This window comes from Phyllostomus hastatus, unplaced genomic scaffold, assembly GCF_019186645.2.
Source record: "Phyllostomus hastatus isolate PE091 unplaced genomic scaffold, TTU_PhHast_1.1 phas_contig_40, whole genome shotgun sequence".
In the NCBI taxonomy this organism is placed as follows: domain Eukaryota; kingdom Metazoa; phylum Chordata; class Mammalia; order Chiroptera; family Phyllostomidae; genus Phyllostomus; species Phyllostomus hastatus.
In genome coordinates, this window is record NW_025333872.1 from 83,467,055 (window position 1) to 83,481,472 (window position 14,418).

At 39.4% G+C, this 14,418-nt stretch overlaps 1 protein-coding gene across 1 annotated transcript in view; it reads left to right on the forward strand.

Annotated features, from left to right (window-relative positions):
* Positions 1–14,418, forward strand: part of PEX3 (peroxisomal biogenesis factor 3) — a 25,041-nt gene continuing 10,623 nt past the window's right edge. Inside the window, exons 1-4 of the mRNA XM_045842670.1 lie at positions 1–305; positions 3,504–3,635; positions 8,392–8,473; positions 12,172–12,215. Coding sequence (XP_045698626.1) covers positions 233–305; positions 3,504–3,635; positions 8,392–8,473; positions 12,172–12,215 — 331 coding nt within the window. The 5' untranslated portion in view covers positions 1–232. The remainder of the gene's footprint in view (positions 306–3,503; positions 3,636–8,391; positions 8,474–12,171; positions 12,216–14,418) is intronic.

The following is a 14,418-nucleotide window of genomic DNA, read 5'->3' on the forward strand; positions in this document are numbered from 1 at the left end:
GTGAGTGTTGACGGCGGGGTGGTGGCAGCACCAGAAAGCGCGACTGCCCTGATGTAGTCTACGCCCCCTTCCCGCTCCGGTGACAGTCCCAGCGGGAAGTTGCGTTTGTGATTTCTGGATAGCACCGAGCGAGGCCACCGCGGTCCTGCCGAGTCGTCCAGGTGACAAAGAAAGGGTTTCCTGGTGCACTAAGCCCCCACCCCTAGGCAGCCCGCAACCCCAGGGACTGAAGATGCTGAGATCTTTGTGGAATTTTCTCAAACGTCACAAAAAGAAGTGTATCTTCCTGGGCACGGTCCTCGGAGGTGGGTGAAGAGTTCTTGGGACGGGACATTGGGAGAAGAGGGTGGAAGAGAGGTGACAGTTTTCTAAAATAGGCCGGGTGACCATAGTACCACATATGTTCAACAATAGAGTAGGGACCCAAACCTCCAAGGTTCTCTACATCTCCCCGGTTGTGAAACCGGGGGTGATACATCACTCACATCTGATGTATGTTTAGATGATGCTAAGACCAGTAAGTCCACTTTATCAATATTTGTAGATGCCAAAGGTACATGTGTGATGGAAGAAGTATAAATAAAGTATTTTTGCGTGCCCTTTGCCAAGACCTATTTGTCACCTATCCTTTATTCTCCCAGACTTTGGGAGGACCCGTCAGAGTAAGTTTCTGTTTTAAGGCACCATTCTCTTAGGGACACACTTTTTTTTTTAACTGCTCTTCTAGTGTTTTCCTCAGATTCTTTGTTTCTATTTGGTACTCCTTGTATTTTGCTTTGCTGTTTCACCCTTTGCAGAAATTTCCTTGTATTGCAGGAGTTACCTAGAGTCTGCATGTCGAGTGTTGCTTAAAGCTAATTTGAATTTTTGAAAACAGCACAGTTGTACAAAAGGCCTGGGAGGTATCTACTAGACAAAAAAAAAAAAAAAAACAACCCACAAATAAATATTTTGGCTGCATTTCTGGTGTAGAATTCTGGTGAACTATGCCACAAATCATGTTGTAAGATGGTGGTTTCCCTACCTGAAGACTTCCTCAAGGCTGGGATCAATGCCCATCTAGCTGACATTACTGAGTTGCACAGGCTGAAAAGAGATTTAGAAACAGACAGCAATAACATAACAAGGGCTTGAGAGGCCCTTTCCTCTTATGGCAGCCATGTCGTAGTTAGCAAGGGTGTACAGGAGAGAATAAAAAGCCTTGTGAGATATAGGAGAAGAAAATTCAGGAATATTAAGAAATTTTTAGAATTGGGATGTTTTGAGAAACATTATTACTAACTGCATGCTTTGGTTACAGAAGAACTCGAAAAACAAGAACAGAAGTTTCCCGAAAAAATTTGTTGCTTTTCTCTTACTACTATTGGATTATATTCTATTATCCCCCAAACAATTTGAAATTAACAATAATTCAGATCTGTTGACTCTTGAAAGTTTAAAACAGGCATCTTGTTGATGAGGCAAGGAGAGAGTCTTTGTAGTCTCTGAGATCTATCATAATTTGATAATGAGCATTTGTAAATTTTCATCGAATATTTTTGGGAAATTCTTACAGTTAAAATGCTTTCTGATATTTCCAGTCACTCACATCTGATGTATGTTTAGATGATGCTAAGACCAGTAAGTCCACTTTATCAATATTTGTAGATGCCAAAGGTACATGTGTGATGGAAGAAGTATAAATAAAGTATTTTTGCCACCACTAAAGGAAAGGAAAGAATCTCCCTTTAGCAATCCCAGAAAGACTAGCATACACCTTCAAAATTATAGGAAAAATCTAACAGTAGATTAGGAGTAATCGTAGGAGAAGCAAAAGATGATACTTATGAGACAATTATACATTTTTTCAAAAAAGCTATTGAGAGCTTTATGGTTACAGATGAAGCAGAATGAGAAAGAAAAAGGGGTTCAGAGAGACAGAAAAAGGAAATAATCCTAGCATTCTATAATTTAAAAACAGAAGTTAATCTAAAAGAAAAAAAGAAGATGACCTTATGGTATTTGTTTGAGCCTCATATTTTTTTTCTGCTTCAAGGGAGAGGTCCTGTAACATGTTACACTTCAGTTCATCTATTTAAGAAATATTTATGAAGTGCCTGTAGTGTTGAAGGTAATGTGATTGGAAATAGAAGATTTACAGAGATTTTTAACAGTAAGAGTTACCATTTATTGCATGCCCAGCGGGCGCCATGCTAAGCTCTTATATTCAGTGGGGATGACCACAGGAGTAGTTATTGTTACCCCATTCAAGAATGTGGGAACTAGAGCCCTAAGATATTAAGAAACTTGCCCAGGGTCTCAGAGTTAGTAATGAGAAGGCTAGAATTCAGACCCAGGTGTGTTGGATCCCAAAGCACATTCTCTTGCCACACTATACCACTTTGCCTTTGTGGACACTATGATCAGGTGGGGATGAAAAATAGTGTCTTAGTCCATTCAGGCTGCCGTAACAAAATACCACAGACTGAGCAGCTTATAAACAACAAATTTATTTCTCACAGTTCTGGAGACTGGAAGTCCAGGATCGGGGTGCCAGCATGGCTAAGCGAGGGCCTGCTTCCAAGTTGCACGCTTGTTGTATCCTCATGGGGCAGGAGGGGCTCTGTGAAATCTGTCTTCTAAGGACACTGACCCCATTCCAGAGGGCTCCTCCCTCATGACCTAAGCACCTCCCAGGGACTCCAGCTCCTAACGCATCACATTGAGCATTAGGATTCCGATATGTGAATTCAGGGCACACAACGTTCACAACATAGCAACAAATATACAAATAATTAAAATTCAAAATAATAAGAGCTAAAAAATGCCATATACATCAAACTGGCAGATAGCATGTAAAGTTATAAAAAATCAAGGAAGGACTTAGAAGACATATATTGACAGGTTTGAAAGCTAGACATCAACATGCGTGCTCAAAGAGGTTTGTTTAGCCATCCAGTGGTAGGAAAATAACAAAGAAAAATCACCTCCTGTCCCACTATTCAACAATGATAATTATTTATTATATGTTAGAAATGAAAACCCACCTATTTTTCTGTGTATTGCAAGCCTTCCGGGATCTTATTCCATTGTATAATAATACAACATGGATATTTCCTTGAGCCATTAACTATTTAGTCATGTAGTTTTTAATAGCCACATCAGATTCTACTGTGTGGATAGACCTTAATTTATGTGAGCAATTCCCTATTGCTGGCTGTGTAGAATATCTCCTGCTTACAATTAAAGGCATTGCCAGACTTTGTAGACTTAATCCCTTTGTTTTTCAGACCTAGTCCTTAAGTACCTGTCTACATTGGCTGTTAAAATGACAGTCTCCTTTTCCTTCTCTTTAGGTCACAATTCTTACATAATTCTTCAATTTAGGTTTTTAAAGGTATTTTTAGCTTTTTGCTAATATAAGGCTTATATTTCGATAAAGCAGGTTAAAAGTATGGTTTGGAACTTTTAATACACTAATTATTGGATTAATATACTAGCTTGTTTTAAATATACAATTTTAGGCGCTTATATCCTGGGGAAGTATGGACAGAAGAAAATCAGAGAAATACAAGAAAAGGAAGCTGCAGAATATATTGCCCAAGCGCGGAGACAATATCATTTTGAAAGTAACCAGAGGACTTGCAATATGACAGGTAAGCCAAAGAGAAATATTTACGCATGTATAAAGTTACCTGATGATTTGTATTAATTTGCATACCTCTAGGACAAATGTTAGAAGAAAAGGCAAAGTAAAAAATGATAAAATCTAGCAAGTATTTATTACATGATTTAACTGAAATACATCTCTTAGTGTAAATTTTAAAAATCAATATAAATCACCCTGACTCCGTTGGCTGAAGCATCATCCCACACACCAGAAGGCTGCAAGGTTTGATTTCCAGTCAGGGCACATACCTGAGTTGTGGGTTCAAGTCCCGGTAGGGGTAAGTGTGGGAGGCATCCCGTTATTGTTTCTCTCACATCGATGTTTCTCTCTTTCTCTCCCTTCCTCTCTAAAATCAATAAAAACATCCTCCAGTGAGGATTACAAAAATCAGTATAAATCAATATACAATATAAATGCTTATTCATTCATTTTACTTATTCATTCAGCAAATAACTTGGGGTGCCCAGCACTGGGGAAACAGGTAAACAATAAAAAAAAAAATCCCTGACCTTCGGTGTCTATGTGCTAGTGAGAGAAAAGCATGATAAACAACAAATAAATAGCTTTGGGCAGTGATGGCTGCTGGGCGGAGAATGAAGCTGTGGGAGCAGGGAGGGGTTGCTGTCTGAGATTAGGGCAGTCAGAAAGTCAGGCTTTATTGAGGAGGTGACATCCGAGGAGGAACCAAATGGTACAACGGAAGGAACCTTGCAGACCGTCAGCACGCCTGAGGTGAGAACAAGCTCGGCACATGTAAGAAACAGCACAAAGGCCATGTTGCTACACTAATGAGCGGTGCGAGGGCGATAGGGAGTGGGCTGCAGGTCGGCCCGATCCCATTGGACCTTACAGGTCACAGGAAAGAGTCATACGTTTGTTAAATTTGCAGTGGGTAACTGCAGACCTGTAAGTCGAGCACAATAGTATAGATTCAAGCAGTGTTAACTAATGGTAATAATTTAACCTCCAGAGCCAGCAAGCTACTAGGAGAATGTCATTAAAAAATCATTCAAAAAAAAAAAAAGCTGTATTGTAATTGGCACAACTCCTTAAAGAATTTGTTCTCAAATCTATGTCAAACCTGTTTTAGTTTGGGGGTTGTTATTATTATTATTATTATTATTATTATTATTATTATTAAAGCTTTCTGTAGCATTTTTTAAAAAACAATTTAGAATGAATTTATACAGGAGAATTCTCTTTGTTCAATTTTAAAAGTAGAATTTTTTTCCAGAGGTGAAAGGATGTTAGTTTCATTTAACAGATAAAGAGGCTGAAATTAAGGAGGTTCAGAAACACACCTGAAGTTATAGCTGGCGTCTGATTTTTATATTTTAAATAATAACACTTGATTCTGTAAAGCCAGTACTAATCATAAATACCGGATGAGGCACAGTGAGTAAGGTCACAACTCAGGGGAGAGGCGGTCTGTTTCGGTGCCCGCCTCTGCCTTGTCACCTCTGTGTGTCTCTGAGGAAATCTAAGTCTCAGTTCTCACCTGTGTAAAACAATCACCATAAAACCCACTTCGGAAATGTTTTGTGAGAATGTGATGAGATAATACAGATGAAGTGCTTGGCATATAATACTCAGTAAGTAGCATTTTATGGCATAATCCTTTAAGTTGATATTCAGCATTCAATGTAGTGGTGCTACCAAGGACATTTTAATGAACTTTTAGAGACTAAGAACAAGTCCAGTTTGGCTTTTGACTCACATTTTCAGAAAACAGAAGAAGGCAGGTCCTGGGGTCTCAAAATACATCTCAGTTCACACGGACCCCTGTGTCCGTTTGGGTCCTCTGGGCAGCAGATGCCAAGATGAGAGAGACGTGGGAGAGATTAACTGGGGAAGCACCTGTGAAGAATAGAGGACAGGGGAGCAGAGGTAGGCAGGGCACTCCTTTAGACTACGGTGCGGGGAAAGGGAGAAGGAAAAGATTTGGTAAGAAGAGTCTCCATCTGCAGCACAGTTCTAAGACAGTTAGGCAGGCCAGTGGGTTCCCTGGTAGAGGAGCCCCGCAGAACTGGTCCCGCCTCACCCCCTCCCCCGCCCCAGCACTCACGTTGACTGGGAGCAGCGCACACACCTTGGCAGTGGATCCAGAGGGGCGGCAGCTGGGGGTGGCAGCTGACTGCCCCTCCCAGCAGCAGACGTGGTAGTGCGTCTCCACGACCATCACAGCCCTCGATGAATACAAAGCTGACTGCAGGCAATCGAAGATAAAATATGGTAATCACTGGGAGCCAGAATGTGGGTTCACTGAAAGACTTTCCAAATTAGCTTTCTGGTGTGCATTGATAATGGGGGGTTATAAGTCATGGTTAAATTTCTGTCATTTTAAATAAGATGTAATGGATATTCTAAAAATATTTAGTACTTTTAGGTAAATATAACTAGTTTTCTGCTCAAGAAATTATCCCCAACTTGAAAAATAGCTTCTAATAAAATGCTTCTGTGCCCTGACCTTAGGCTTTATCTTCTTCATGATTTTACTAAAGATTTAGAAGGAATGCTTATCAAACGCACAGATGACACCATGCACGGATGCAAGCTGACACCATGAATGAAGTTTTAGGATACAATATTGTCTTGTCTTAAGTGAGTGCTAGGTTAGGATAGGTGAATCGTTTGTACTAGAAGTCAGTTGTGCAGATACAGAATTACTCAAGCCTGCTTGGAAGCAGGATATATGAGTAAGGACTGGGAATTCTGATTGAGCATAAGCTTGTTATGAACAATTGGCATGCTGTGACTTCTAGAAATACTAATTTAATCTTAGGCTTCAGTAATAAAGTCTGTGGTTCAGCACGCTTTGAGTTAGTCGTCGTACAGGCCCATTTCTGCCTCTCACGTGTGAAAAGATACAAGCTGGAAAGTGTCAGAAGAAGCTAAATAAGGATTACAATAAGCACCAACACTTACTGAGAATTTCCGCAGGCAAAGAAACACTGTTCTAAATGCATTGTATGTCTCCATCTTTACAACCATCCCGTAAGGTAGATCCAGTGCTGTCCTTAGTTTAGAGAGTGTACTGAGGCACAGAGAGATTAAGTAACTTGCTCAGGGTCACACAGCTTCATGGCTGATGAAGGGCCTTCTTGTAATTCGTGGTTGATCTGGACTGTTTGTCATGGAGGCCAGATGGCTAAAAGAAGACGTGAATACTATATTCAACTAGATACAGAAACATATTTGTTCAGTGTTCATACAGGTGGCTAGAACTGAGGAATAGACTTGTCCTTGGTTCAGTAAGCTGAAATGGAAAGTAACAACTCTTACCTGAGAGGTAAGAGTTGAAGAGACTTTTCTCACATCATGTTGTTACACCATATAATCTTTAAATCGGTGTAAATCAGTTATTGAAGAGACTCTTCTCACATCATATTGTTATACCATATAATCTTTAAATCAGTTCCCTACTGACTCCATTTGCTGAATCTAGGACTCTGACCTTGCTTTTTCTTGGTAAAGTAACATATCATGTTTGGCCAAATATAAATACCAAGTAGACTTAAGAGATACAAGTCACCTTTTACTGCTACTTTAGTTAATGGTCTAAATACCTTCAGGGTTGTCCAACCAACAGCCCCGAATGGCTATGAATGTGGCCCAACACAAAATCATAAATTTATTTAAAACCTTTTTTTTTTTTTTTTTTTTTTTTGCTCCTCAGTTTGCATTAGTGTTTGTGTGTTTAATGTGTGGCCCAAGACAACTCTTATTCTAGTGTGGCCCAGAGATGCTGAAAGGTTGGACACCCCTGCTGGGCTTAGGTGATTTAATCATACAGCTTGAGGAAATATACTGAAGCTACATAGTACATATAGTACTGAAATAAATGTCTGGAGTTGGTTAAAAGCTGAACTTTCGATAAAAAAAATAATGTGAATTTTGTAATTAATGTCTTGCTTAGTCAAGAAGTAAAAATTGTACACTAAAATTTTCCCTTTTAGAATGTGGTATTTTTGATGTCTTGACATTTTTTCATTTCATCATTACTTATTTAGTGTTATAAACTAATTTTAAATGTACATGTGTACGTTTTTTTCTCAGCATTTCTTATACCATGCATAGAGCCATAAATAAAACAACTATAAATTAGCAGCGATCTTTTTTCTACAAAGTACCATATCATATTTTATCTTCACGCTACTCGTGGGAGTTTCAGGCAGTAGCCATCGGCAGAACCAGAACGACAGCTCAGCGGCTCCTCATGCCCAGCCTGATGCACTTTCGCCTGGTTATGGTGAATGCTTGTCACCTGTAGTATTCAATAAATAAATGTGTTCCTAAAGCTAGAAATAACACGTGAAGCAAAAAGTATAGCTAAAGATAAAAATGTTGTTTGTAATCATTTTGTTGTATCAGAAGTAAACATTTATTGGAAAGAGAATTTGGAGAGTACAGAAAAGAGGAGAAAAAAGAATTGCGTGTAGTCCGTAGCCCGGAGACCACCGCTGTTAGTGCCTGGGAACGGCTCTTCTCATGCTTGTTCTGTGTGTACTCGCTTACATTGCCGTGGTCGTAGCATATATAAAATTTTGTTCACTTAACATAGCAGATAAGTGATTTATCGGTATATAACCCATTACTACTATTAATTTGAAAACCTTAGCCCTGCCCTGCCCTGCCAACCCTGGCTGGTTGCTGGTCCTGTCACGTGGGCTAAACCAGTGTGCACCTCCCAGTGAGGGAACTGAACCACCCATGACCCATTTTCTTTTCTGTCTGTGTCGCAGTGCTGTCCATGCTGCCCACACTGAAGGAGTCCTTAATGCAGCAGCTCAATTCCGAGAGCCTCACAGCTCTGCTGAAACACAGGTAAACGCAAGAGGCTGCATCTTTTCATGTATACACTGCACTCACAGTTTATACAGTCAGCTGAAACACTTTTCAAACGTCTTTGTTTCCTTATTTTTTCTAATTAGTTTATAGTATATAGGCTTATTTAGAAAAAAGTATTTACCAGCTAAATCATTGAGTTCATGTTTTATTTTGTCCATTTGTTTATACTCTACCTTGATGCACAGAATATTTGGGTGAACAAATATTTATATCATTCTGGTTTTTGTATAAATAGATTTTATATCACTTTGACGTTTTTCAGAAATGTAATTATTGAGCGCTTAGGGAATGTGTTTCCAAACCAGATATTGTGAACCTCAGTTACGCTGAACATTGGGCTTCTTAAAGAGTTCACAATGTAACAGGTAAAGCACGTGAACACACATTGTAGATAAGGAAGGCATGTGAACGAAGGAGAAGAAGTGCAGATGGAATGTGGGCATGGAGCAATGGTGACGGCCCCCTGTGACAGCTCCCGGGGCGCGCTGCACTTTCCCAGGCGGGCCCTTGTGTGCGTGCGGCGCGCCGTGAGTGTTGGGGCCTTGTGAGTGAGTGTGCTGCCGCGCGCGTTTGAAAAGGGTTCCACAAGGAAATGGCTTCTCATTTTAATGAACAAGGTGGAGGGAAATGGTTTCAGTTCATGCATTTTCATCATTGTGGCCTTAGTGAAATGTGTACTTTCCCTGTGACCCTCCCCCAGCACCCAGGGGCAGGAAGTGCTGTTTCGGGGCCGTCTGTCTGGGCCGGGGCCGGTGCTAGATACCTGGCATGGATGCTCCCGTTTCCTTCTCACGCGGATTAATTTTCACACTTGCCCCCACTGAATTTCCACAGCGTCCTTGTGAGGCAGATATCATCATTCATTTCACACACGGGGATTTACTGCTTCGATAGAAAGCTGGACAATTTCTTGAAACATTTTCTATATTCAGAGTATCTCCCAAAGTAACAGTGGATCTGTGTACTTGAGATTTTATCTGATTAAAGCATAATGCCAGTGATAAGGGATTTTGCTACCAAATTTCACCATTCTTAGAGGTTGACATGATTTCACTGTTACATGCAAATGTAAGGTTCCATTTATAAGTTTGTTTATATAATTATATGAAGAAGAAACATATAAGCAGATTACTCTCAAATAAATGCTAATTATCACATCTGTGTACATAAGTAGAGAATAAAAGTACATTTTAACTGTCTTAAGTTTGGTCTTCTTGGGGAGACAAGAGAAATAAAAAAGCAAATAGCACCTTTCTAAAAGCAACGTGAAAACAGACACAGCGAAGAGAGTGGTGTTCTTCCTTCTGAGTGACTGTGCTCCTTGCGATAGTTCAGATGAGGCGAGGTCTCTTTCCCTTTACGATGTTTCCCTCAGGGGAGGAAGTAGATGAAATACATTATAGTTAAAGACACATGACGTTGGATCTGCGGTTAGAAAAAAAAAGGAAAAGCCAAACGTGGGGTGAAAACGTGCCGAGCTAGAGAAGATGGATTAACTGGGGAGGCTGATCCTGGCCAGCTTTGAGGAGAAGATGTCGTGCCTCTCTCCTCGCTCCACACGCAGGTGGGAGGGTTTCTGAAGTTCTAAGAGTTTAAGGTGAGCAGCCGCTGTCACTCACTGTTTCCTCTTTATATCTATCTCAGTGATATTCTTCCTTTTGATTTGAAATTGCTATTTGCAGATTAAAGTAAAAGAATATCCACTTGAAAGATATTTGCATAAAGAGGGGCTTGAGCCCTTATGAAGTGTGACTAAATAAGGCCTCCAATCTAATAATTGCTTTTCTATATTTGTTTTCATTCAGCTAAGACCTCATCTAAGCCTGTCAAGCAAGTTAATTTTCTCTTTAAACTAATTATGGTAATAACAAGTCAGAAAGAAATAAAAGATTTGATATCTTATTTTGTCAGTTTTATAATAGCAAATAAATATTCACCATTGTTTCTAGGACTTGGCATTCTTATTGAACATTGATAATGACAAGGTTTCAGTGCGTGACAAAGAATCTTAAAAAAAAATTTTTTTTTTAATTATCGATTTTAGCCCTGGCTTGTGTGGCTCAGTGGCTTGGGCACTAGCCTGAGAACCAAAGGGTCACTGAATCAATTCCCATTCAGGGCACAGGCCTGGGTTGCGTGGGCCAGGTCCCCAGTAGGGGGTGCACAAGAGGCAACCACACATGGATGTTTCCCTCTCTTCTCCCTCCCTTTCCCTCTCTCTAAAAATAAATAAAATAAAATCTTTAAAAAAATTATTGAATTTAGAGAGGAAGAAGGAGAAAGAAAAAGAGAAAAATATTGATTTGTTATTTGTTGTTCCACTTACTTATGTATTCATTGGTTACTTCTTATATGTTGCTTCCTGACTGGGATCGAACCTACAACCTTGGCATGTCATGATGATGCTCTGGCCAACTGAGCTACCCAGCCAAGGCCAATGACAAAATATCTTAAATACCTTCTATCACAAGAGAGGTCGAACACTTTGAAAGGATTAGATTAATTCTTTAGCAGATATTTCAGTTACATTAAAGAATCAGAAGTGGCCACGGCTAGGTAGCTCAGTTGGTTAGAGTGTTGTCCTGATAAATAACTGAAACAACAAATCAGTGTCTCTCTCTCTCCCTCTCTCCCTTCCTCTCTTTTTCTAAAACCATTAAATAAAAATTTTAAAAAGTAAAACTAGAATGAATTTGTGATACATTTTATCTCTTTGTATATGTTCACGTGGATACATACCGTATTTTTCAGACCGTAAGACGCACCTAGGGTTTAGAGGAGGAAAATAGAAAAAAAAAATTTGAAGCAAAAAATGTGGTAAAATATTTAATAACATAAATAACATAGTATTTCACCAATGTAAATGTAAACAGAACTCAATGGCAGCATTAACAACCATTATGCCTCCCAAATGTGGGGAGGGGTGCATCCTATAGTCCGAAAAAAATTATGGTAAATCCTGAAAATGCTTAGAATTGCTACCCAGTGGCAATGGGTATCTTTAATCTTTAATCGAAGGTTGCCATCTCAGACTACAATTTCTTGCTACCAGGAAGCAAGGCTCTTAGAGAAATGGCTGCTTTCAGGTCTGCAGCTAGAAATGAACAAGTTAAACACAACAACTTTCCATGTCAATCTGCAGGGAAGTTATCAGAGATAAGTGAGCTCATGTCAGAAGGATTCAGGAATGAACCTGAATAGTCCCCAGCTTGGTCAAGGATGGACAACTTGAACATCAGTAAGAATGACTACAATGAGTTAAAGCATATCAAAGACTAATATATAGTTAAATCCATGTGTTTGTGATGATCTTTTAAACAAAAAACTTCATTATTGAGCTTTGAATGATTAGAAGACCCTACTTCATTATGTGTAAAATGATAAATGAGGGAAAGAAATAAACATTTCTTCTGTTTTTCCTATATAATTTTATAACATCATATAGGCATATGCTCAGAAAAGTAAAAGACTGGAAGATCTAGACCAACATATTAGTGAAGATAGTTGTTGTCATTGGTTACTGAAGTCATAGGATTTTCTTTTTACCAGATTTTGTGGGCTTTGTTTTCTACAGTTACCCTGTTATAAACTGTAATTAAATACATAGCTATAAAGTTCAAAGTTTTTGTTGGATTATCTAATTATTATTTTCATATATTCTTTTTTTTTTTTAGGCCTTCGAACAAGCTAGAAATATGGGAGGATCTGAAGATAATAAGTAAGTGCCCATGTTCTGTGACAGCACGTCCTGGCAGTATCTCTACAGGGCTGTCCGTGTGCTCGTTCCCCCGTAGAGCTGTCAGGGTTAAATGATTCTCACAGAATAAGCAGATCACTGTCTGGTCATAGAAGAGGCTTAGTGAGTACCAGTGATGTTGGTGGGTTGTTGTTATTGTTAGGATAACGTGGACTCCTGTCCTGAGTATGCCTGTACTAGGTACTGATATCTGCAATATTATACTTTAAAGAAGTTTTTCCTCCAGCTCAAATACAAACTTGGCTTTGATATTGTGTGCAGATGCTTTCATCAGTAATAAAAGTTTGAAGCAAAGAGCTGCCCAGAGCATGCATGTAGATATATACTAATATACATATACCATGCCTTAGAGCTTCATGCTGACAGTTATTCCTACATTTTCCCATCCATGCAACTAGTCTTTGCCCACTGAATCATGGTTAAACCTTCCTGTTTGAAAATAAATTAAACCTTTGTGTAGTACCCTGTATTTGCTTTCAGCTTTATACATTCTCACACACTTATATAATAACAAAGATTTCTTCATTTCCTTCTCCTCACTCCCACTCACCCTTTGACACACTACACCCTGGACTCCACTCCCCTCTCCACCCAAGGGGATCTTGCAACATTAGCAGTAACTTTTATGTTGCTCAATCCACTGGACATTTGCCTACTGCTAGACATCATGGTAACCATCAACACCTTTCCTCTCTCCTTGTTTCAAACACTACCTCATGTTACTGTAAAACCTCGTCTCCAGGGGCTTCTCTATGACTCTGTACCTCTCATCAGGCCTTTAAAGGGCTCATCCTCCTTCACCTGCCTTTGAAGGCTGGAGTCCTTCACCCTCCTCCCTCTTTTAGTCTGAACTAGCTCCCTGGACAAATTAGAGTTATGAGGCTACAACTCTTAGTGCTTCCCAGTCCTTCTTTAGTTTTTATGTATGTATGTATGTATGTATTTTTAATCCTTGCCCGAGGACACGCTTACTGATTTTTAGAGTAATTTCTGTTAAAATACCAATGGCATATTTCACAGACCTAGAACACATATTTTAAAAACTTACATGGAACCAAAAAGGAATCCAAATAGCCTCAGCAATCTTAAGAAGAACAGAGTTGGAGGGATCACAATATCGGATATCAAACTATACTACAAGGCCACTGCAATCAGAACAGTCTGGTACTGACATAAGAACAGACATCTAGGTCAGTGGAACAAAATAGAGAGTGCAGAAATAAACCCAGGTCTCTACAATCAATTAATATTTGACAGAGGGGGCAGGAGCGTAAAATGGAGTAAAAACAGTCTCTTCAACAAATGGTGTTGGGAGAAATGGACAGCTACATGCAAAAAAGTGAAACTAGACCACCAACTTATACCATACATCAAATAAATTCAAACTGGATAAACTTAAGATTGTGATACCACAAAGTCCTAGTGGAAAACATAGGTAGTAAAATTTCAGATATCCCATGTCGCAATATTTTTGCCAATATATCTCCTAGGGAAAGGGAAATAAAGGGGAAAAAACCCCAAATGGGGTTATATCAAATTAAAAAGCTTCTGCACAGCTAAAGAAATCATCATCAAGAACTTATTTGCCAATGATACATTGGACAAGGGTATAATCTCCAAAATATATAAAGAAGTCACACGACTTAACACCAAGAAGACAAACAATCCAATTAAAAAATGGGCAAAAGACCTGAATAGATACTTTCCCAAGGGGAATATACAGATGGCTCATAGACATTAAAAGATGTTCCACATCACTGGCCATCAGAGAGATGCAAATTAAGACTATAATGAGCTATCACCTCACATCTGTCGGAATGGCCATCATTACTAAGTCAACAAACAAGTACTGACAAGGATGTGGAGAAAAGGGAACCCAGGTGCACTGTTGATGGGAAGGCAGATGGTGCAGCCACTGTGGAAAACCGTATGGAATTTCCTCAAACAACTAAAAATGGAACTGCCTTTTGACCCAGTGATTCCATTGCTGGGAATACACCCCTTAGAATCCCAGAATACCAATTCAAGAGAACTTATGTACCCCAATGTTTATAGCAGTACTGTTTGCAATAGCCAAGTGTTGGAAACAGCCTAAGTACCCATCAGTAGATGAATGGATTAAAAAACTATGGTACATTTACACAATGGAATACTACACAGCAGA